The 24,110-nt window shown below is 43.5% G+C and overlaps 1 protein-coding gene across 1 annotated transcript in view; it reads right to left on the reverse strand.

Annotated features, from left to right (window-relative positions):
- Positions 1 to 24,110, reverse strand: part of DARS1 (aspartyl-tRNA synthetase 1) — a 416,054-nt gene that overhangs the window by 206,563 nt on the left and 185,381 nt on the right. Inside the window, exons 4-5 of the mRNA XM_085647532.1 lie at positions 19,491 to 19,548; positions 8,764 to 8,856 (exon numbers count right to left, since the gene is read on the reverse strand). Of these exons, the coding sequence (XP_085503658.1) occupies positions 8,764 to 8,856; positions 19,491 to 19,548 (151 nt within the window). The remainder of the gene's footprint in view (positions 1 to 8,763; positions 8,857 to 19,490; positions 19,549 to 24,110) is intronic.

Below are 24,110 nucleotides of genomic sequence, written 5' to 3' on the forward strand. Positions count from 1 at the left end.
ACAAATGGACCCATGCAGCTGTGCACAGTGTAATGAATCCAGTCTGTCTGTACAGTGAGAGATGTCCCCGGTGTTCACTGTGTGTGATAACTGCGGTGTTTATCTGCACAATGTAATGCATCTAGTGTGTCTGTAATGTGGTGTGATGTCCCCAGTGTGCACTTTGTGCGATATCTGCAGTTTTACGCACACAATGTAATGTATGCAGTGTGTTTGTACCGTGTATGACGTCCCCAGCGTGCACTATGTGTTTGTGTGAGTGTGCACTGTGTGTGTCTGAAGCGTGGGTGTGCACTGTGTGTGTCGTGTACTGTCTGCAGCGTGTGTGCGCACTGTGTGTATTTGTAATGTCTGCAGTTTTCTGCAATGTGCATTAAGTTTGCACTGTGTACCGGGATGTAGATCTGTAGCCTATTGTTGCATTGTGTGTAATGTGTGTGCACAGTGGGCCGACATGCACGTGCTGTGGCCGGTGACTGCCAGTGGTCCCTTCCTGAATGCCCACAGCTTAAGGTACGGGGGGGGGCTCTTTACCTGGGATGGAGAGTGTGTAAGGGTCAGACCCAGAGAAACCCGTGATTCACACCTTCGTTCACGAGTCCCAGCAGTGCGAGGGTACCTGGGGGGAGGGGGGCTCAGACTCAGGGAAGCCCGTGATTCACACCTTGGTGCACGAGTCCCAGCAGTGCGGGGGTACCTCTGTGGGGGGGGGGGGGGGGGGGGGAGTTCAGACCTAGATAAGCGCCGTGATTCACACCTTGGTGCACGAGTCTCAGCAGTGCGGGGGTACCTCGGTGGTTATGTGTGTAGGGGGGGTTCAAACCCAGGGAAGCCCGTGATTCACACCTTGGTGCACGAGTCCCAGCAGTGCGGGGGTACCTCTGTGGGAGGGGGGGGGGGGGGGGGGAGTTCAGACCCAGAGAAGCGCCGTGATTCACACCTTGGTGCACGAGTCCCAGCAGTGCGAGGGTACCTGGGGGGAGGGGGGCTCAGACTCAGGGAAGCCCGTGATTCACACCTTGGTGCACGAGTCCCAGCAGTGCGGGGGTACCTCTGTGGGGGGGGGGGGGGGGGAGTTCAGACCCAGAGAAGCGCCATGATTCACACCTTGGTGCACGAGTCCCAGCAGTGCGGGGGTACCTCTGTGGTGGGGAGGAGGGGCTCGGACCCTGGGACTTTGGTGCTTAAGTCCCAGCAGTGTGTGGGTACCGGGGGGGGGGGGGGGGAAGGGGAGGCTCAGACTCAGGGAAGCCCCGCGATTCACACCTTGGTGCACGAATGACTATACTGCGGGGGTACCTCTGTGGCTGTGGGAAGAGGGGGGGGGGGGGGGGGGGCTCGGACTCAGGGAAGCCCGTGATTCTCACCTTGGTGCACGAGTCCCAGCAGTGCGTGGTTACCTCTGTGGTGGGGGGGGGCTCGGACTCAGGGAAGCCCGTTATTTACGCCTCAGTGCTCATGTGTCACAGGCTGTGGTCAGTGCCTGTATTTATTATTTTAATGGTACATATGTCCATTATATTTAAATTCTCGGGCGCAGGCTCGAGGCACCCCCTTAGCAGGCCCGGAGTTGAGTGAGAGCACCTTCAAAGGAGACCCAGAGGAGCTCACGCGCACATGTGTATGAGGGGGGCAGTCCCGCCCCTGCTGTGAGCTTTGAAGGACACGGAGAGCATGCTTGGGGCGGATGCAGGGCCGACCCTGGCTGCATGAGAGGAGACGGCAAAGCTGCCCCATGTCTACTGAGATATTACAAGGTTTATCACCCCTCATGCACTGGCACACGCGCGCACGCACACACACCATAGTGCAAGGATGCGCGTGTGGTGTCGAGCATGGGTTTTCACAAGGACACCCTTCCTGCACTGACTCCTCTGCTCAGACGCAGCTTCCTTCTCTCCCGGGCTCCCCTGGTGCTGCAGAGGTGTCGAGTGAGAAACCCCGGAGGGAGGACCCTTGGTACCCGATAGGAATTTACATTAAAACATTTGTCTGCGACCCCCATGAAATGCCCCCTTGATGCATAGTAACGTATAGCACCACTTTACGTTTCATGTGCGCTGAAAATGTAAATCCAAAATCAATACTTTGCCTGGTTTGCACAAAAACACGAGAGAAGTTGGGTCTGCAGCACAGCGCACGCCCCTCCTCCACGCAGCCCTTCTCGTTTGGGTACTAGAGAGGCTGTACGCCGTGTTCGTGGCCACGGGCAGCGAAGTGTTAGAGGAAGCGCCGTGACTAAATGTAGACCATGGCGGTGGGGGAAGGGAGCATCCGTGAGGAGATCCATGCTCCGTTTGTGGGTAGCTCTGTACGATACTACCTTCTTCTGCTTCTGTGCTGGGAATGGCGGATGGAAGCTTCAAAACTTTTTCGGATTCGAGGGCGTGTTCCTGCTGTTCGAAAAAGGGCGTGGCTAAAAAGTAGAAAGAACAGCAGGAACACGCCCCCGAATCTGAAAAAGACGGAGCTTATTTGGAGGGACGGCTCTCTCCTCCAATGGCTGGCCTCCGTTTAGGAAGCCAGCCAATGGAGGAGAGCCAAAAAGAGAGGCGGGCTAAATAGCCACTCTTAGAAACATCAGATCTCCGGACTTCCGGTTCTGCCTTCGGCAGACCGGATGGTCCCTCGACCTAAAAACTAACAACAGATTGCATGTTGGATCAAGCCCCTTCATGTCACTCATGCTGGGTTAAAATCCATCCAGAGGTTTTTCATTCTACTTGCAAATGATACCTACAGGAATTAACCTGGAAGACATTACTTTTGTGGCCCTCTTTCCATAATTATGGGGTTGAATCAAAATGTAGGGAATATTTATGAAGTTTCAAACTGTATAAAAGTTCAACACATACAAATTAGGAAAAAGAAATCACATTTTCTACAGAGAGAATAGCAACCATAATGACAAAGTTGCTGTAGCTGACTCCACAATACACACCCTAAAAGGCTTCCATTCAAAAACCTATGAGCTAAAACCTAAGCTGAAGCCTTCACACATCATGAAACAGCTAAGATCACAAATTACATTAAGGAAGACATCACTGGTGACATATCACATCAATAAAGTCACTGAAGCAATTCAAGATCACGGCATCCATGCCATGGTCTACTGGGCTCAATCTTTGTTCAGCGGCCTCTGGGCACAGGGATTGAACTCGAGCCAGAGCTCTGAAGGGTAATGAGCGTACAGCCCGTGCTAGGAAATCCAGTAGGAAACAGCCTGGCCTTGTGTGGGGAGTGAGGGGGCACCAAGCCCATTAAACCAGTGGAATCTGAGTGCATGGACTATCCATTAGTGAAACCCTGCTATACTCACTTTAGCCCACTCCAAGCCATTATCGTCCCTGGGACCGCATCCCACTTGGCCAAAAATATATGATTAGGAAACGGAGGGTCAAGGCCCCAATCCCCCTGCCCAAATTGGCCCTGGGAACCCCAACCCCTGGGGGCATATTTTAATTAAAGGGGAGGAGGGAAATGTGGCCCACCCTTCTCAAGCCTTAAGAGGCCCCATGGAATCCATCCCCAAGCGGCCTAATACCTTACTATTAGGGGAGAGGAGCATATGGTCCCACTCCTCGAGCTCAAGTGGGTCTAGCTTTTAAGTACAGGGGAGAGGGGTGTGTGCCTTTCTCGAAGAGCCCTACAGGCCCCAGGGACCCCATACCCTGGGGCCACATACTTTACTACTAAGGAAGGTGGGACAATTGGACCTCCTCCAAAAGCCCAAATGGGCCTGGGACCACTTCCCACTGGGCCATATTTTGAAGAAAGGGGAGGGAGCGCGTGTTCAACCTCCATGGGGCCCTATCCTTCTAGGGCTGAATACCGCACTGTTAGGGGAACGGGCGTATGGCCACCCAAGCCCAAATGGGCCCCGAAGACTGTATTCCCTGGGGCCATATTAACAATAAAGGTAAAGCGGCATGTGGCCCTTTCGCAAGCTTCGTGTCAATAATTAAAGTTAATTCATCTTTTCTTCCACCAACGCGTTTCTGCCATTACGGCCTTGATTGGTTAGTCTGTGAACAATTAAGTTCAATTTAGTTGTAAAACAGTTCAGTAGTTTTTGTAATATTGCTTTATAAAAAAAGAGTAAGGAAAATGCAAGTGGGTATTCTGTTTTGGGAGTCCCCCTTTTATTAATCAGTCCTAGTTTGGTGGATCACCCCGAAATTTTCCAGGAAGGAGATGAGTTGGCTTAACTTTTTTGGGGGAGGAGGGCGTCAAATGGTGCTAACGTTATTAGCAATCCAACAAGCGCTCTGGAAAATCCGACCCAGGTGTGTGGGTGAGTTCTCTCGGCTCTGTCTCTCTCTCTCTCTCTCTGTCTCTCTGTGTCTCTCTCTGTCTCTCTCTCTATAGAGAGAGAGAGATAGAGAGATGGTGAGGGACAGTGGTACTCATTAGTAATTTGAACAATGTTGGTCTTTAATCTAATGAGTAATGTCACCCATGAAGTCATTTAACATGTCATGTAAAGTGTTGTTATAACACTGTGGTGAAGCTGCAGTGGAACACTAGGAAATCAACTGACAGACTGCAGTTATTAGTACATGTTTTACCCAGCATTTCAGAATTGTTTCTCTCATGGCTGGGGGGAAAAAGTGTGAATTTTTATAAAATGTATTCTCGTTTTAGCTTTTGGAGCACATTCCATAAACTCTTTAAGAAAACAGTTCCCACAAGCTTGGTTCATCAAATGATCAGATTTTTCACAGGGTAAATTCTCCTTAGAACACACCACAATTCCTAAATTATTGTACCACAAACAAACGATTTATATTGTGACTAAAATCTGTTATCAACCTCCAGATGTATTTCGTTTTGTGACCCTCAAAAACTGGCTTTCACTACAATGTATTTCGATAGAGACAACATACCATAGTCCTGTAATGGCTGACACAATATGTTATCTATGTTGTAGCAAGCCGATCAAGGTCAGGGTCCCTTTGGGACCTTCCCACATGCCACGAGGGGTTGGGATGTGCTCACCCTGCCTCCTTACAGTTTTTCCTCAATTTATTTTCAGGACACAGGGACCATTTCCCCAGAGCCCCTCCTCTCACCACTCTTGACCTGGGGGCGAGCTGGAGGATGAGGCGGACGGCGCTTCCCAGTAACTCCGTCACATTCCGAAAACAGAATTTATAACAGCTCTGGTAACAAATCCAATTTTGTTCAAAGCAGGGACAAATCAAAACTGAAGGGAAAAAACAGGCGCTATCTGTGCGATAGTAGTGAGCATCATGGTTACAGCAAAATATGCCTTGCTCTTAAGGAGAAGTGAGGCAATTGTGGTATTAAAGGCCACTACGCAAAAGTGTGTAGGAGGAAGAAATGAGTTAAATGTGTCTGTGAAGAATTTTGTAAAGTAGAAAGAGGTGGTCCAGACAAAGGGTCCGACAATGAGGAGTTAAATATGATAATGAATGTCAAAGAGTAATTGATACTAAATATAAACATAAACAATGATATTTCTAAGGGTAAGGCAGAATACTTGATGACAACTGTCAGTGTTTAATTGAGAATTTATGTGGATTCTGGCTCACCCTACACTATAGTTAATGAAGAGGTTTGGAAGGAGATATTTGTGAACAAAATAGGAGAGTTTTTACTTGAGTCTGATATACATCCAGGGGGATATGGTGGAGAAAAATTCCAAACGTCTTTAATAAAAGGTTGGGCAATCTAACAGGATTAGAACTCTAGATTCAGCTGAAAAGTGATGCCTGTCCATTGGTTTATAAAGTCAGGCCTGCACCTATGCCGGTAAGTGAAGACGTTTTGAAGGAGTTCGATAAGTTAGTGGCCTCAGGTGTAATTGAACCCATAGAGGCGTCTGAATGGATCTATCCATTGGTCGTGGCTCAACCTATTAATGGCAAAATAAGGCTATGTGTCGATTTGCGTCACTTGAACAATGTCTTCATTGACATATTTCCCTTATCTAAAATCAACAAAATGGATACATCTCTCAAAGGTGCAAAACAGCTCTCAACCACTAACTTGTCATCTGCGTACCATGAAATCTCATTAACACTTGTTTCTATGAAACTAAAAGCATTCAATACTCCTGATAATTTTTTTAAATTTAAATGTATGCCACTTGGCTAAGCATCAGCAGCAGCGGTCTTTCAAATGTTGATGTTTAATTTGTTTGGAAAACAGCAAAGCATAAGGTTTTTTAAGATGATATCTTGAAATTCGGGTAGAGCTGGAGTAAACATGATTCCAAATTAGAGAAGGCGTTAAGCATGCTTGAGTCCAAATTGGCTGACAGTAGAATTTACTAAATGTGTAAATTTGCAGAAAAAAAGTGTGACATACTAAGGAAATGTGATTGATGAATATGGTGTAAAACCATAGATGTCATTAGTGTAAACTATTAAGGGCTCACCTACACCGAGACGTAAAGAGATTAGATTATTTTTAGGTCTTGCCGCACATTACACTAAGAACTATTTCCGAGGTTCACTGAGAGATGTTATAACATTTGACAAATTTGAATTGTCATCACAGTGTGAGGAAGATTTTTGCAACATAAAAAGTCAAATAAGTATTGTGACTAAATTGCATATTTTCGATCCTAATGCACACCATATCATAATAGGTGCACGTAAAAAAGGGATTAGGCGCAATACTTACACAAGGAACTGGTAAAGGTGAAAAATGAGCTATAACTTTTGCTTCTAGGTCCTTACCTCCAACTGAAGAAAGGTGCCTTACAATAGAAAAATAACCTTTGGCCTACGCTTGGGCTTTTGGACATTTTGAGCGTTTGTTTGGGGTAAACCGATCACAATTCATTGTGATCATAAATCACTGGTAAAATTGTTGACAATGGAGGGAAAGATTACCCCTTCTGCAAGAATATCTAGAATATCAATGTATATGCAGTATTATAGCTACAAGATTGTGTATGTTCCAGGAAAGGATAATATCGTAGATTTCTTATCTAGAATGCCTGTACAAATAGAGGAATGTGAGGGTGACAGGTGGAAGGATTTCCATATGGCTCCTGTACATGATAAGGGGCTGCCTGCTGTGAATAAGGAGGCGTGGGTGGATGAATACTAGAAATATGCTGTTTTACAGGAAGTATATAAATTTGTTTCTGAGAAATGCCTAAAATTGAGTTCTTGCCTGTGGCCATTAAAACGTTCTTGGAAGTAAGATCAGAACTTTCTCTTAAGGATGGTGTGATTTTAAGGGGCAACAGGATTATTCCATCTAGCTTACGTGGTACAATCAAACAAATATGTAATGAGGGACATTTTAGTTTTGTGCGGGCCAAATCAGTGGTCAAGAAACTGCGTAGCTGGCCTGATGTCGACAATGCAGTGGAACGCGCTGTCAGGGAATGTGTTGAGTGTTCTAGGACTGACAAATTCCTTCAAACACCTTCCACCACCAATGAGTAAATACCCCAGCAATCCTTGGGAATCCATTGACATATTGAGACCTGTAGACTTTAAAAATATGCTACTGTGATTATGAATTTGTTTTTAAGATGGCCGGTAGAAAAAGTGGAGAAGGTGGACATTGAATTCATTTTAGTCTTTCTTTACCAAGTTTTTTGTTCTGAGGGAATTCCTACTACTGTGTTGAGTGATAATGGAGTGCAATTTAAGTCTCATGCATTCACGTCATTTTTTCAAAGAATAGGTGTGAAACACAAAACCACTTCCTTGTACAATCTCAGTAGCATTGATATAGTTGAGAGATTCAACAGTGTCATTAAAGGTGTGCTGCAATCTGCATATGCAAACAATCTGGGCTGGGTTGTTCAGCCAAAGAAAGCTGGGTGGGCTTATAGAGTTACAAGGAATGTAGCTACTGGTTGATCGCCTTTTTTGATAATGAGAGGAAGGAATCCCAGAACTAAGTTCAGTCCTGGTTGGTTGCTAAGTACCAGTGTTGAGCAGTAATCTGTTGAATCAGTCAGGGAGCCTATTGCAGGAATCATCAGAAAAGTAAGAATTACTATGACAACAAAAACAGCACTAAACCTGCAACCATAAAAGTAGGAGATTGGGTTTGGAGGAAACCCGGTATTGTGGCCAAAGGAGAACGCAAGTTCTATGACCCAGAAGGAGTTGTGGAGTTGTTACATAATGCTATGCAGTTGGGAAATGGCAAAGTGTATAATTTCAAATGTGTGTCTATGGGAGTGAAGGACATGTAGAAGGACTTTTGTCAAACATCTAATGAAAGTGATTGTGATTGGTTGGATAAGGAATATACTACAACTAGTATGTATACAGAGGGGCAAAATGGATGGATGAGTCACTAAAGAAGTAATTGAATCACAAGGAGTGACTGGACCACTTCATTTCTCTACCGGGTATGAAAGATGGTGTGGTGTTGGATGCTGAGCATCCTGATCTAGTGCTTCATGAAGTTCTGTATGGAGGTGGGTTGTCATTGGAACCCAATTTAGCAAATCTTTAGAGTGCAGATGTGATTTGCACGCTTGGGTTCATATCCCATCCTCGTTGCCACTGAAAAGGTGTAACACTTCGGAAAGGTAGGAACACCAGTTTATTCATCCATCAACATCAACTGTCCAGGCATCAACTGTCAACTAGAATGCTCCCCCTCGCCAGTGTTCCATGCAGGAAACTTACATACCAATACACCCAACATTCAATCCAGTACCACACCCATTACACACCTGGAACTGTGGTTGTTAGGGAGCTTCACATACAACAGAACTTATACATTTGCAGGTAAGTGGGTACAAAAAAGACAACTCACCTTTGGCTCTGCTGGTATGAACCCGCGCACGAACCCAGACAACTTCATCAGCTTTATTTACTGTCAAGTCTTTCACTTTGACCAATACTCTCTCTGTTTAAAAAACAAAATCTGCTTTCAATACTTGTATATGACCAACTTAAGACATTTGTAATATGACTAAATTACAAAAATATAAACCTGAGAGTACAAATAGGGCAGAAAACATTAAGAAAGAACAGTGATTCGCCCTCTGTTCATTACCACATGCTTTATACAGCTCCAACAATAATTAATGTCGATTGATTTCATACATTTCGTTAATTCTTTTATAGAAGGGTTGTTACAGCTGTTTTGAATTTCAATATTCTAAGAGTTAAACAGCAAGAAGCAATGAGAAGCTGTCACAGCGAAGAGAATAATTAAACTACTAGAATTTACTCCAAGTGAGAAACTCATTGTTTTCTTATATTGAAAGCTCCAGCTGTAAGTGTGCCAGAGGAATGTAATTTGGGAGATCTCCCGCACCTCGCCAGTTTAAATAATGTAGAATTAATTTCTAATATGGTTAAATGATTTGTGCAGTGATTGATCTGGAACCCCTGATACCGGTAAGAGTGGTTAATTATTTCGCTCCTAAAATACAGCATGTGTAAATATACTCAGAATAGAAGCAGCCAGTCTATCCAGGTTTCTGGATCATTATAACTGGACTAAGCTTCGCTCCAAAAATGTAATCGGTCGGCAGTGTGTAGCATTTTCAAGGGCACAAAAACAATTTTCTAAGAGTCTGCGACTTTACAAACCATTTACAGAGCATTTGGACATACACTTAGTTTGGCTGACAAAAAAACAATACACAAACACACATCAATTTTAGTAATGTGCGGTAATCATTAGTAGTAAGCTACCCTTTTTTGGGGTGAAAACAATAAACTTGCCCATCTGAAAACTTGTGTTAGGCACTTTTATAAAGTCAAGCTCCTGTGCGAAGAGTCTTTTTTGAGCAGTTGCCAATCTCTTTCACAGACACACGGACGATGGCTGTTACCCTTATTATAACTACCTCCAGTGTCATCATTTTCCCATTCGTTGTAAGGCTAGAGAAGCCCTGCAACCTTTTTATCTAGTTCAGCACAAAAAAGGGCATAGCTATCAATGATGCTGCTTTAGAAGTCGCGCGTGGGCCTAGGGTGCGAAGGGCCCACAGCATCTCAATTTTGGTTTTATTTTACTACCGTCCCTGAGGCCACCTGGGTCATTTCCCTTAATTGAATTAGTATACTTTAAATTTTTGCTGTGGCATTGGCACCACACCCAATATTTTTTTATGAATACATTTTGAAAACCGGACATGGAGAGCCACCACTCAAGATTCTTCAATCTAATCAAAATTTAGCACAGTCCAGAGTGGATGTTGATTGGGAAAGGGCTCCTTGTCCAATGAAAAATCAAGTTAAAAGCCAACAAGGTTCTGGGAGTGACAGATAGTATAAGCCTCATGTAATGAGGCAGACGAGGAGGTGAATTGGTAGTCAATGTACATCTGTATTTGGACTGGTCATTGGGAGAAACAAGTGTTTGCATGGTCCCAGTGCCCTGCATAACATTATAAACCAAGGGAAAAAAAAAAGATTTTAGTGAAGGACCTCTTGCAGCATCTGACAAAAAGAAAGCCACAAGTTTTAATAAATAGATCCCTGCTCTAGATATGTATAGCTATACCATGTATAATAATAGCAACTAATTCTAAGACTACCGCCAAGCAAAGTGACAATTTACCAACTTTATTTATTTGAAGGTTTTATATAGTGCGAACAAGACCTTTGCAGGTATTAGAGCGCTTTACGCATGTTAGAGGAACAGAGACATATACAATCAATATTAAAATATTTGCAAAAACACTACAAGATATGGCATATCCCTCCATGAAGGTGGGACCACCACAATAATAGGACAGAATAGTCAAACAGTAATATAACAAGCAAGCCATAATCGCGAGCAAAGGTGATGAGTCCTGATAAACTCAGAGAGGAGTATGCCACGGATCTAGGGCAGAAATGTGTTCATGAGTAGTAGTTTAACTTCTTTCTTGAAGGATGACGTAGAGGGATTCAGTCTGGTTTCAGGGGGGAAGGAGTTCCAAATTCTCGAGGTGATGCCAGAGAAGGCGCTCTAGTAAGATTACTTTTTCGAACATCTCTGTCGTTTCAGCAGTAGTGCTGAAACTTCTAGAAGATCTGGGGCCCCCATAGAGTTCAAGCTTCTGAATAAGATAACTTGGAGTATTGCAGTGTAGAGCTTTGTGGGTCATGCATGGAATTTTCAGCTGAATTATTGCTTCAAAAGGGAGTCAGTTCAGGAATTTCAAATCAGGGGTGATCTGGTTGTTTCTGTTCGATCCAGTGATGAGCCTTGCCGCAGAGTTGAGGGAGGCCCTTAACGGGGCAGTTTGGGATTTGGGCATGCCGGCTAGGGTTACGCTTCCATATTCCACCCTAGGAATCACTAGGGCTTAGACTGCAGAGTTAAAGTACATGAGGTTTCAATTTTCTTAGGATGTTAATTTGGAGGTTCGCTCCTTTGGGGGTAGCACTAATGTGCTTTTGCATATTAAGGTTCTTGTCAAGGGTTATTCCCAGTGAACTCTCGAGTCAATGACCTGAGGCAGGCAATTGAAGGCTGTTAGTTGCTTCATCCAGTAATAAGAACGGGTGCTTGATTGGGTGGGGCGATGAGGAGGAATTCAGTTTAGAGTGTGTCAGGTTTGAGGTGGTTGCATGTCAGTATTTTGGTGAGGAGCCAATCTGATTAATCCCTTTATGCTTTCAATGGCAGCTTCAATGATAAATGATCTGCACTGACATTTGTGACCAACATTGTGAATGGATTTACTGATCAACCTCTTTCCCGACTCCATTGTCCCTTTTCCTTATCGAGGGAATGTTTCCAAATTGAGGGATTCTCATCTTAAAGATCCTTGTATAGATCATTTAATGATTATGATATGTGTCGCCTAAACGGTTTATTTGTGAGAAAAGCAAGGTGGTGGGTTTCTCATTCAACAGGGCCGGAATTTTAACCTTCAGATGACAGATTTAAAATTACGCTAAAGAAGTGCTTTTGTGTCATTCTGCAGTTTTTTTCACAGACACATCCAAAGAATGGGTTACTGTTCCTATGGGGACACGACTAGTGTCCAGAGAATAGGAAAATGGGTGAGAAAAGAGTTTCTAGGTTCTATTATCTCGATGTGAGACAATCACAAGTTGTATCTCTTGTTGCCTTCACACATCCCAGGGGATGTCGTGCTTCATCATTCGGCGTTGCTCCTCGTAGGGCGGGCGCTGCAATGCCCTACGGGTCCCCCGAAGGGTTTATTTAGCGGAGATCTTTTTATTTAGCCGTATGATGAGTGAGGATGTGAGTTTTAAGAGGGGTTATGAAAGGTGAGTGTGTGAATGAGTATTTAAAACTAGCTAAGGGATTCCTTAAATCTTTTGAATGTGTTGGTTTCCCTGTCAGAGTAAAAAAACCTGTAGGTTGTTGTTACTGGTGGGGTAAATGTACCCTAGTAACTAAAAGGTTGACATGTTTCGCGCCCTGTGGTCAAAACGATCCTTGGCGCTTCATTAGGACCAAAAACGGTTATTTATAGTTTCAAAATAGATAACCCCTGGAGCCAGTTTTAAATACTCATTTACACACTCACCTTTTACAACCCCTCTTAAAACTCACATCCTCACTCATCATACGGCGAAATAAAAAGATCTCTGCTAAATAGACCCTTCAGGGGACCCATAGGGTATTGCACGCCGGCCCTACGAGAGTCAATGCCCAATGATGAAGCACAACATCCCCCAGGATGTGTGAGGGCAACAAGAGACACAACTTGTGATTGTCCCACATCGAGATAACAGAACTTAGTAACTCTTTTCTCCCCCATTTTCCTTTTCTCAGGACACTAGTTGTGTCCCCATAGGAACAGTAACCCATTCTTTGGATTCATATTACTACATGGGGCACGGGTACTGGACCTTAACTAGCTCAAAGTCCCCACTCTCCCTTTATTGATAGACATGAGAGCAAACATAACCAGAAAAGTCAGTGCGCAAGTCCAAGGTCATGTGATATATTTTCGTTGTCTTTATTGTGTTTACATGTTTTCAACCAACTACATGATCATCAGTCACAAGTGGGACTTTTTCAAGGTTGTGTGTAGTGAACAAATATGAAAAACGCTTACATGAAACCAACCTGACATATGAAATCTGTTCATTTAATGCATGAGTAAAATGCACTGCTGATGGTACAAGCAGAATTTAAAAGTGAATCAGACAGACCACCATAGCAGGGACTTGTATACTCCTTAGACATGCCAAATATTACAGCACCATTAGAATAATACTTGCCAAGACAGTCAAATGAAAAAAGAAAAAATACCATGCTGTATGTATTGGTTGGATCTGTGATTGAGCACCCGTGAGCAAAAAGTGAACAGAAACCACAAAACATGCACGTGAGAAAAGTAAGTGTGACCCAAACAGAACAGAATATCGTCTGACACATTCTAAATAAACCACTGAAGAGTAGAAAAAAGGTAATTGTGACCCAAGAGTACTATGGTTTGAAATGGCAAGTGGTTTACTAAATTTTAGAACACAATTCGGTCCAAAAGAATTTTGCTTGTGTGCAGATACTAAAAAGGAAAATGAATAGGAGTTTCTTTAGTTGGTGATCCTCGCTAAAGTGCTCACTGTATGGCTGCAAACTGTATTTCTTACTCCTCTAACAATAATACATGAAGTAAGAAGATATAGGTGCCAGAGCACGACTTTCTTCTAAGTGATCTGTAATGAAAAAGCCTTATGCTGATGCCGCTAGCTCAGACTACACAATCGGTGGTGTCAAGGTCAGGTCTGCCTATTGCTCAGACTACCAAGTCGGGGGTGTCAAGGCCAGGTCACAGTTCATATTTCACTGAAACTTGGGCAAGTGACATCCTAAAGTCCTCTGGGATGGCTTTCAAGATCTCCATGACCATATCCCACAATGAATGTGTGTATCTACTCAGAAGAAATACTGTATTCAAGGAGAGAAGGGCACGGTTTGCTGAGGAAAAACTCTACTTAACAAAAATGTAAATACATTTCGATTTGCTGTCTGTGGAATTTGAAAGCAAAGCATTGGGGTTGACATTGCTTTTTGATGCATGTACTACAAGACATTCAAGCGTAGGCTGGCTTATCAGGAAATCAGAATTGGTGGAGTCTGCGTCGCACGGCCACGAGACTAGAGTATGGTTTTGACCAGGTTTCAGAAGGGTGTCTGAAAAATGCCTCAAAGTAAAAACAAAGGATCTGAGGAGGCAGTAAATGGATGGAGTATTTTAGTTGGTAAATTAGATTGAAAGAAAGAGGTGCTTCTTTTATTGATGGACCAGGTGATAAGTCTGGATCCGTTTCTAAGGAAATGTCTAACTCACAGACACTCTGTAGGTCCAAGCAAAATCCTTCATCCGTATAGTAAGGAGGCAGGGGGTAAATTGTTTGCCTCCTCGCCAACATACGCATCACAGGGAACATTTGCAGGCCGTGGACCATATCAGATTTGAAGTTGAAAATGGCCTCCAGTCGCTGGCAATACTGGTGTTGTGGAAGAGGCAGAGGGTGTGAATCAGTTACTCCTGACTTCACCTTGGTAATTCCATAGTGTGACATGAGCCTGGTGCTAGCCGAAGTCACAGACTGGTGTAAGAGCCTTTGAAGTTAGATGCAACGTTGGCACACAGGGGACCGATGTGGCCCTTGGATCCAGAGTGGAGGTTTAGGCGGGTTTCAGGGAAAATGTCCCAAAGGGGCAGTTTGCTTTGGAGGAGGCAATGCCAGCAGATGTGTGACTGGAGGCCCATGTGGCTCAATTGAGGGAGGGGTGGGGAAAACCTGCACCTTGGCCTCTTTAAAGGCCCCAAACATTTGAGGGAGTGACGATGGCCTAAGAGATTCTGGGCATGTCAGGACCAACAATGGGGTTGGGTTAGCGTTGGAAGATGCTGAAAGTAAGGGGCCTTTGGACTGCTGCCCTTTTGTCTTCTCACCTGATTTTGAGTGGTGAGAAAAGGTTGCATCCCACTTATCCGTCTAGTGCTTACAGTGCATTTCTGATTTCAACTTACCTGAAGACTTTAAGAAGGGTGTGGAATTTCATGCGTGACCAACAGCAGCAGTGGTCCCATGACTTGGGAGTGGGAACGGAACAACTTTTTCGAGCGTGACCTCTTCCTATGTTTGGCAACATATAGCTTTGCTTCCTGATCATCTTCAAGTGCATGATGGTGCATTTCCCTTATTCAGTCATGACCACAGCACACAGACACATGTTGTGAGGGTCCGTAACCGACATCTGCTTCCTCCAGTTGTGGCACGGCTTTAAACTGGTCATTTTCAGAGGGAGCCATTTTCCCTCTCCCAAGCCTAATGTCTGAAATTATTTTGGAAGTCTTCGGAAGGCCGAAAAGGTTGGGAGCAGAGCTCCAGATCCACTTTGAAGAGCGTGGAAATAAAGGAATAATGTGAACACACAAGGGTGGTGCCTATATGCGGGTCTCCTTAATTGCTTTCAACGAGATGTAAGGTTGCGGTGGAATTACACTTCACCACCCACTGATGTGTGGGAGTCATTGTTGATAGAATTCTCCGGACCTTTTTCTAGTGTTTGGGATATTCTGAAGGAGCGGAATCTGCAGTTAGAAGTAGAAAGTGTTCTTTGCTAATAACTGTGTCACTGTGTGACAAAGCTGCATAAAATATAGCTGAATTTTAGGAGCACAAATTTGCATTGGTATGTCAGGTTGTATGCCAATCCACTAAAGGGGCTCAGTTTAAGGGGGAGCAATAAAATGTTAATTTGCTAATAACTCTGGTGCTGTTTGATGAACCTGCATGCCATGTGATAGGGCAGTTGGCAAGTATTACCTAGTGCAAGTATTTCAGATTTTGTACAGATCGAATAAAGGGAGGGGGGGCAAAACATTGTTGATTTACTAATAACTGTCGCTGCATTTGATCAAGCGCCACAAAATTTAGCAGAGTCGGCATGTGTTGCTCACACGTTATATTTCAAGATTCAGGCAGGTCCATGTAATAGGAGTAAATGTGAAAAAGGTTTCATTTGATAATAATTGTTGCACAGTTTGATGAACCGTCACAAAATGTTGCAGGCATTTAGAAGGCTCAGATTTCCGTGGCCATGTGCAGTTTTGATTTAGAAGGGGGGGGGGGGGGGGTCAAAAAACATGCCGGTACCAGGTTAGGTGGAGGGACAAGAGCTGTGCACAACCCATGGCAGCTGGACACAGAAACTTTGACCAAGTCCCATGTCCAACCCCTGCTCCACATAGGCAAAGAACATGCACACTTGTGGTTGTTTACTTATGGCAATTGAGTAGCAAAGCCCAGATTTGGTACAAGGCAGGTGAAAGCATTATTTCATGAAAAGTCTCAGAAATGCACTCAAAATCATAGATTAAGGTTAGTTCAGGTTCTGAAAACAATACAGAAAAAGACCTGAAATTCGCTAGTTACAATATACAACACACACAGCACGCCATAACTCACGCCACCCACAATGCTCAATGTAACACTTTCCTGATGTCATGTAGAAAAAAGCTGAGTACAAAGAGCAAAGCTTCGAGGATGTCATTATTTATAGCGTGCGATGAAGATGTTTGAGGAGACTGTATTGTACGATGTGGAATTTTCGAAATATTAAAGAGTATTCTTCAATATTGTGAACAAATGGATGAAAATACGAAGTCAAATTTGACTTGAGAAAAGAAACCTACAAAGGGGTCACAAGAGACTTATCCTTGCGTAACTCTGTGGACATTTGACTATCCTACGAATAGCACCTGAAAAAGTCAAGGATTGGGCAAATCATTCAAACATTTTCATAGGATTGGAAAGTCAAACAGAGCACTGCTTGCTCTTGAATCTGCCAAAGCTTTTAACACTAAAACAAAGATTTCAATAGTTCTCTGGGTCTCATCTTCGCACACTCATTAAGGCTGCGATTTCCCGCCTACGGGTCTTGACAGAAAAGTAATCCAGCAGTCAAAAGGGGTTCAGACAGAAAAGCAAGTTAGGGCATTGCTATGTTTCTAGTGGAAAGTCCCTCTTGGCTGAAAACAAGTGGAGCCCTGCAATTAGCGACACAAAGTGGGAATTATCTGAATAAAACTTCAGATGTATATTTTGCATCATCGAGAACGAAGGCAGCTATTATTGCCTCTTGAAAGGGGAGGCCGTTAACACCCAGTAACAAACAAAAGGCACGTATAGAGCTCTACGCAGATACACTGAAGAAACAAGCATTTGCAATGCAATAGGTCTCGCATTTGCGAGTGTTTGAGCTTTTGGCGTTGTAAAAGACAATGCCTTTTATTTATGTGTTTTGAAAACCTGCAAGCGGTGCGTAAACACGCAGTTTGTACTTATAGTCCTTGCTTACGAGAACCCAGGCTGGAAGTAACTGCGCCTCTTCTACTGCCAGCCTTGCTTCTTGTAAGCAAGGACTAAAAATACAAACTGCGTGTTTACGCACCGCTTGAAGAGTTTTCAAAAAACATAATTAAAAGATAGTCATCTACAATGCCAATAGCTCAAACACTCGAAAATGCGAGACCAATTGCATTCCAAATGCTTGTTTGTGATTTGATGTAATTCTGCCCTTTGTTTTTGGAGAAGGTTGCGAAAAGAGAGGTAAACCCGTTTTTAATGTCTAGACAGGTACGGTTGTGAAATGTCTAGATGACCAAGAACCACTGAATTAGAAATTGAACCCTGAATGTCACTTGACTTAAAAATTTTGCTCTGCCGTTTTTGGAGGTCTGTGCGATTCTCAGCTCACATTTTGGTGAAAAAATCTTACAGTGCGACCGGATCTCTGCAGAGTGGGCACACCAATATCAAGGCAGGTTGGTCGATTCCCAGAGCAGTGGAAAATGCCCAATTATCAGCAGCATCTCCAAACTCAATTTAAGTACTGCAAATCAGTGTGCATATTTTTTCATTCTTTGCCAAACGTATACCCAGGTGGTATTAATGTCTTTATTCCCGGCAAACCCAAGTCTGACCATACTCCAAAATCTTGACTTCGATGCACTGAAGAACAGAAATGGCCTTCTATCCCCGGTCCCAATTACTAACTAATACTTGCACAAAGCAACCACAGAAAATGCATTTTGTATTGCATTTAACGTTGGTCCTCTGTGACGAATCTACATGAAGCCTTCCAAAATACACACTACAAACACAATATTATTACGCATGTTTGATGATCTTGGGATGAGGGAGGGAGTTACAGTGGACGGCAGATCCAAAATGTTTATTTTGCATTGAAATTCCCATAGCAAACTCTCTGAAATGGAGAATACAAAAACGCTGCTGCAAGTCCATTTTTTAGGAGCATGCCTAGGAGTGGTTCTGCTTGGTGCAGTCCGGGGGCAGGAATAGTTGACCCAGGGTGTGTTTGATGGCTACATGTGCTTCTCAGTGGTAACTGGGGAAAAGTAATGTCACAGTATGTACTAAAACTGGGAAAAACTTCTCAATTTTGTTTATTTAAGAAAAATTCTGGGTACTAGCCTTAGAAGCGATATATATATATATATATATATATATATTTTAATGAAGGTAATTAGAACAGTACCATGGAGTAGAGCTCATGTACTTTCGAAGCGTTGCTCAATACTGCTCTGTAGAGCAAGTGTTGCCTCTGTTTTGGTTCCTGTGCTGCATGCTTTAATTTTCACCAAAGACTTAGGCGGGCACATTATCCTTGTCTGCCACAGGCCCCGTGGCACACTGGGTATGCTGCTGGCTATTCCAACAGCGGGTCCTTCACCCTCAGTGGAAAAAATAAATTTTAAAAACCTTCAGAGAAGGAGGTGCTTCACAGCAGATATCAATGGCAACTCGATTTTAAGAGCCCAGCAGCAGTCAACAGCGAAAGGTTTGATGATGTTTGCATTTTTACCAGACTTCCTGAAGTCTGCTGTGCGCGAGGCAGGAAGGCAGGGATATAAATAAATGCCACTAAACCTCCTCTGCTGAACATGCATGGTGTGGAAACGCCGCTGCAAGGTCAGGTGCTGGCGGATGCGGCTTGTTTGTCAACCTTGGCGAGTTCAGCACGTGCACTGTGCCTGGTCCCTGGGGTGAGGCGCTTTAACAAGCCGAGGCGTCCGCCCACCGAGGAGATGAGGCCACAATTATTATTCTCTTGTCTGGAGCCGCGCGCAAGATGAATTGCTGCACTCGCAAGGATCGTGTGATCACGTGATCTAAGGCGGAAAAGAACGCGCCATGAGCTTGCACATCTGCTGTCCGGGCGTAAGCTGAGATCGCCAGGAAAGACACGCCATGAGCGTGCACATCGGCTTTCCCCTTCGGACGCAAAACCCACAACAATAGATCTCGCCAAGGCGAGCGGCGCATGTGCTGCGTCGCTAGGTGAGACCTAAAAATGTGTTCCCCTGAGTCCTTGCGTGTTCTCCAGTTACTAAATCAGTAATCGAGCATCAGTACCTGCTTTGTTAAATATATGCCAGAACTGCAACACATTGACATGCTTTAATGCTCAAGTTTGACGAATTATCATTTATGCAAGTTGAAATTTTAAGTAATGTAAATTTGTTAAGAAAATACAGCTAGATAGGAATATATATATTTTTTTAAATTATAACCAACCTAGCTTTTCTTGAGACTGAATAATTGAAGGCACACCATATCTGTCTTTAGCGAAGTCCTGCGGAAAGAATATTGAACAGGAATTATGGAAAATCAGGTCAAATGAAAATAGAAAGGACATGTTTTAGCACAATTTGTTACTACAAGCTTTGGGAAATCCAAAAGGCGTGGCCTTGGCAGGCTGTTGTAACTGTTACATTTTATATATTTTATTGGAAGCACATACAACAAAACAAAAAAACATTTAATAAAAGACCACTGCCTTAATGTGACAGACACGAGATTGCAATTAAAAGTTTAAACTTCAAAGTAAAGTAACTACGACATATGATTTTAATAAAACAGTATGGTGCTTCCTCACAGGCAGGCGTGATGAGAAAAGGTATATAAACACGTTTTATTTTTAATGCATATTAAAAGGCACATTTGATTCTTTGAGGCACACAAAAAGTACTATTGGCTTGTATTACTGTAACCTGAAGATTTCGTTGAAACACCAGAGCATGACTAAATAAAGAAAAATGAATGGAAAGAAAAAAGCGTTGGCAAAATAAATATTTTGCTTAGCTGCCCTGCACAGAAATGCACTTATTTTTAGGTGGATGTGCACATGTGATCTGAAAAGTACCATTCCTCACAGTGCAAGAAAGTCAATGACTGAAGTGGGATGGCCCATTCTCAAAGCTGTGGAGGGAAAAAGTAAAATGTGAAATGCAGCTAAACTAGGAAAACTAGGAAAATGGATGAAGATGTCTGACCCAACCCCCATAGGAGGGAACCAGTGACCCGTTTAACAAAATTAAAAGGGTTGTTGTATGTCAGTATATACCATCAAAAATATCATCTGACATTCATTCACGAAGATATTGTCCCATTTGGTGTACACTTTTTATTATGAACTACAACGGTGGGCTATTTTGGTAAACACCTTTTAAGGCCACACTGCGTATGTCAGACAATAGTCTGAACAATATTCAGGTATTAGACACCAGGTATGTGCATCACAGTCCTCCTCTGCACTCTCCAGAGTTGTGCATATTCTGTCGACAACGCCTTCCAAAAAACCCTTCAGCTGTTCAAATGTGAGAACATGAACTACCATTTGTGTCTCCTTACAGATGTGTTTTAAGGTACATGTGCCAAGCAGCACTTAACTGCACATAGTCAATCACACTTTGTTGAATGCACCTTTTTAAAATACTAAGGGACTGATTGAGTTTGACATCAGGGTGCTCCTCAAATGCGACCGAGTACCTTGCTCACCAAACTCCCGGTCTGCGCTTCTAATTTTGGGAACAGTTGGATCTTAAGTATTCTGTTGAGGGAGCCTCCATTTGCTGCGTCCACAGAATACTTCCTATAGTGGCTCAATGGAGTAGGGGTCATTGGAGAAAAGACATTACACCACCCACCCCAGTTAGGATGGATGGTGTAATATCTTTTTTTCTCTCCAAGACTGCCAGGAAAAACCTGGCAATGAGGGACAGGAAAAAAGCATTAATGACCCCCACACCCTGGGAGAAAACTCCCAGGGTGTGGGGGGGGGGTCATATTTTTTTTTGTTTATTCTGAAACAAACACCCACTTTGGGAGATTGTTTCTGTAAAACAAAAAAATGTAAAAATGTTTTGGTGGGCAGCTGTCCATTTCAATGGATAGCAGTTCCTGTCAATCTACAGAGATGAACGCTGGGCTGCATGTCATCTCTCAGTTTTTCAGATGGAGTACCGCCTGGATGGTTAAAGTTATATTCTCTGCTATCCCAGTGGGCACTACTTCATCCATCAAACACTAACCCAGGCACTAAATAAAGTGAGTCTGGACATTGAAATGAGGTATGAGGACAGTGAAGGAGCAGCAGGATACGAGCACTAAACAAATGAAGATATGAATCGGGCAACACTTGAAACATAATTTAAGGAATAGTATATATTCAGCTAAAAAGCTAGCATTCAGACCTGAAGAAACTCTTAAGACAGGGAGAGAAAAGAGAGCCAATTATGTGAGGGGATAAGTAAGGCTTAAGAGAAAAGAGAGGAAGGCAGCTCGATGAATACAGGGAAACAGAGGCAAACTTGGCCACCAAAGGAGGGGTGACTAACTACTGAATACAACAAGCATTTACAATGCAACGGTCTCGGCATTGTTAAAGTTAGAGCTATTGGCATTGCTCATGACATTATTTTTGTTTATGTTTTTGTTTTTAAAACATTTAAAGAAACGGCATTGTTATTTACAATGTCAATAGCTTAATCACTCTCAAATGCGAGACCTATTGCATTTGCACCCACACACACAAAGCCACCCACACACACAGCCACCCACAGAGCCACTCACATAGAGCAACCCACACACAAATAGAGCCACCTACACACACACACGCAGTAGTCCACTGACCTATTTACATTATGTGCACTTTGTGATCTGCATGGTACATGTTCTTTGCTGCAGGCACATTAACCCTATGTGCTACCTTTCCAGGAGTCAAAACTTCCACTAGACAAAACTCCGATCTCTCTCTAGGAAGAACATTAAACATCAATCATAAGTATACAGTTTTAGAAAAATACACTTAGTGATCTTCCTAGGTAATAAAGGCCACGCAAAAACAACTGAAACATCGTGCACAAGTCTGTTGTGAGAGACACTCCAATGTTTATTCTGCCAGAGGCAAAACATGCCTCTTGGATTTTACAAAAATATAGTAATATCGGAATGTGGACCACGAAGAATAAAGCCATACTATCATCTCCTGAGACTACAGGGTTTGTAACTGACAAGTTCAGGTTTTGCTGAAGGCAAAGTAGTTGTATTTTGCTGGGAGAGAGGATGCAAGCACAAGTGTAAAAGTTGGGAGAGAGACATATCGATAACAAATTTCAGCAGCACTATTTATGAGATGACAGCTTAGCCGGCTCCAGCCTCAGCAGGGCGTGGACCAGTACACGTAAAATAGTTGGCTTTTAACCCAGCCGCTCACCCGTGGAATGGTACGCGGGTGACCCCAGGAGGTTGGGTGCATGTACAGGACCACAGGCACCCTCTCACCACCCCCCTGAAACCCGGCTCTGGCGCACACTGAACAAGCAAGCAATACCTTCCGCCATGATGGGTCCGGGCTGATCTCGCGAGAGCTGTGCAGGCAGCCTACAGCGCTCAGCGACAGGAAGAGCGGTTCTTGCGAGATGCGTGGACGGGTTGCAGTGTAAACTCGCATCCGGACCAGGGCTGCTATAGGTGGCACGAGTGCAACAACAGCTCCACGACACAAGCTAGTTAGTGCTCTTCGATTCAGGATTAAATATTTTGCAAACTGGAACATGAAATGTGCCAGACTCACATATTTCCCACCTTATTAAGTAATGCTGACAGCATCTCATTCAGCCAATATGTTATTCGCAGGCTGACGTTTGCATGTTATTTGGCGAGCATCTTTTTCGCATTCAACATTCTAGAACAGCTTTCATGATCTAAATATTAATTAAATACAACTGTAGTTAACTGGACTTTGAATCAGGCAAGACGGCGCACTATTATAACGGTAAAAGGCCGCGTTAATGGAAACACCCGAAACATCACAAATTCCCTAAGCTAAGCCATGAACACCGCCGCCTTTCTCCCAGGTCAAGCAGAAATGCCTCTGAGAAACGCAGCAGCGTTTTCGGATTCGGGGCGTGTTTTTCTTGCTCTCCTCTTGCCATTGGCTGGAATGTTCACATTCCAGAGGACCGAAAGAATCGAAAAAACACGCCCCCGAATCCGAAAAAGACGGGGCTTGTTTGGAGAGACAAAGCTCTTCTCCAATGGCTGACCAGCATTTAAGAGGCCAGCCAATGGAGAAGAGGGAAAAAAAGGGGCGGGTTAAAGCCCCACTCCTAAAACATTAAATCTCGCGAGGGAGACTGCGCAAGCGCAGCCTTCGCTAGCCGAGACCTAAAAAGGAGAATTAACATCAAGGAGTATGACAGTGATAGAAACAGAAAAAGTAAAGAAATGTATATAGAAAAAGTCAATCAATCAGTAGATGGAGTTAGAAGGAATTGAGATAGGCAACTAAAAGAAGGTTTTGAGAGGAGGTAGGAAAGCCTCTCACCCAAGAAAGGTTTGAAGAGAAACCTTCTGGCTAAAGGGAAGGAGGAGGAGAAGAGACTAATTTAAAAAGGTCATTAAATACCCCTGACAAGAAGAGAATAACGACAAAGCCTGTGAAAGAGACAGCGAGACAGACAAAGAGAAATTTAAACCAAGAGACTAAGATGTAAAAGACACACATGCATGAATAGTAAGGGGCAACAAAAACAACTGTTGGGATAAAAAAGTTAATTTAATGTAAAGTGAAAGATAGAATACAACCTAAGGTAAACCATAAGTTTCTAGAAAACTCTATAACTAGCTGCTTGGTTTTCATTTTAGCCTGGTATTCATGCACTTTAGACAAGTACTATTGAAAACATAAAACTATCTCAGTTACTTGTTCCGCCAGTTTTCTGTCATCTCCCCTTAGTAACCCCACATCAAGAGTCACAGAGTCTATTTTAATCTTCAGTCCTTTCTCTGTAGATAAAATGGGCTGTATTAACTACAATCGGTTGCCCTACTGCTTAGTAATAAGCAATTGGT

This window comes from Triturus cristatus, chromosome 3_2 (assembly GCF_964204655.1).
Source record: "Triturus cristatus chromosome 3_2, aTriCri1.1, whole genome shotgun sequence".
Classification (NCBI taxonomy): Eukaryota; Metazoa; Chordata; class Amphibia; order Caudata; family Salamandridae; genus Triturus; species Triturus cristatus.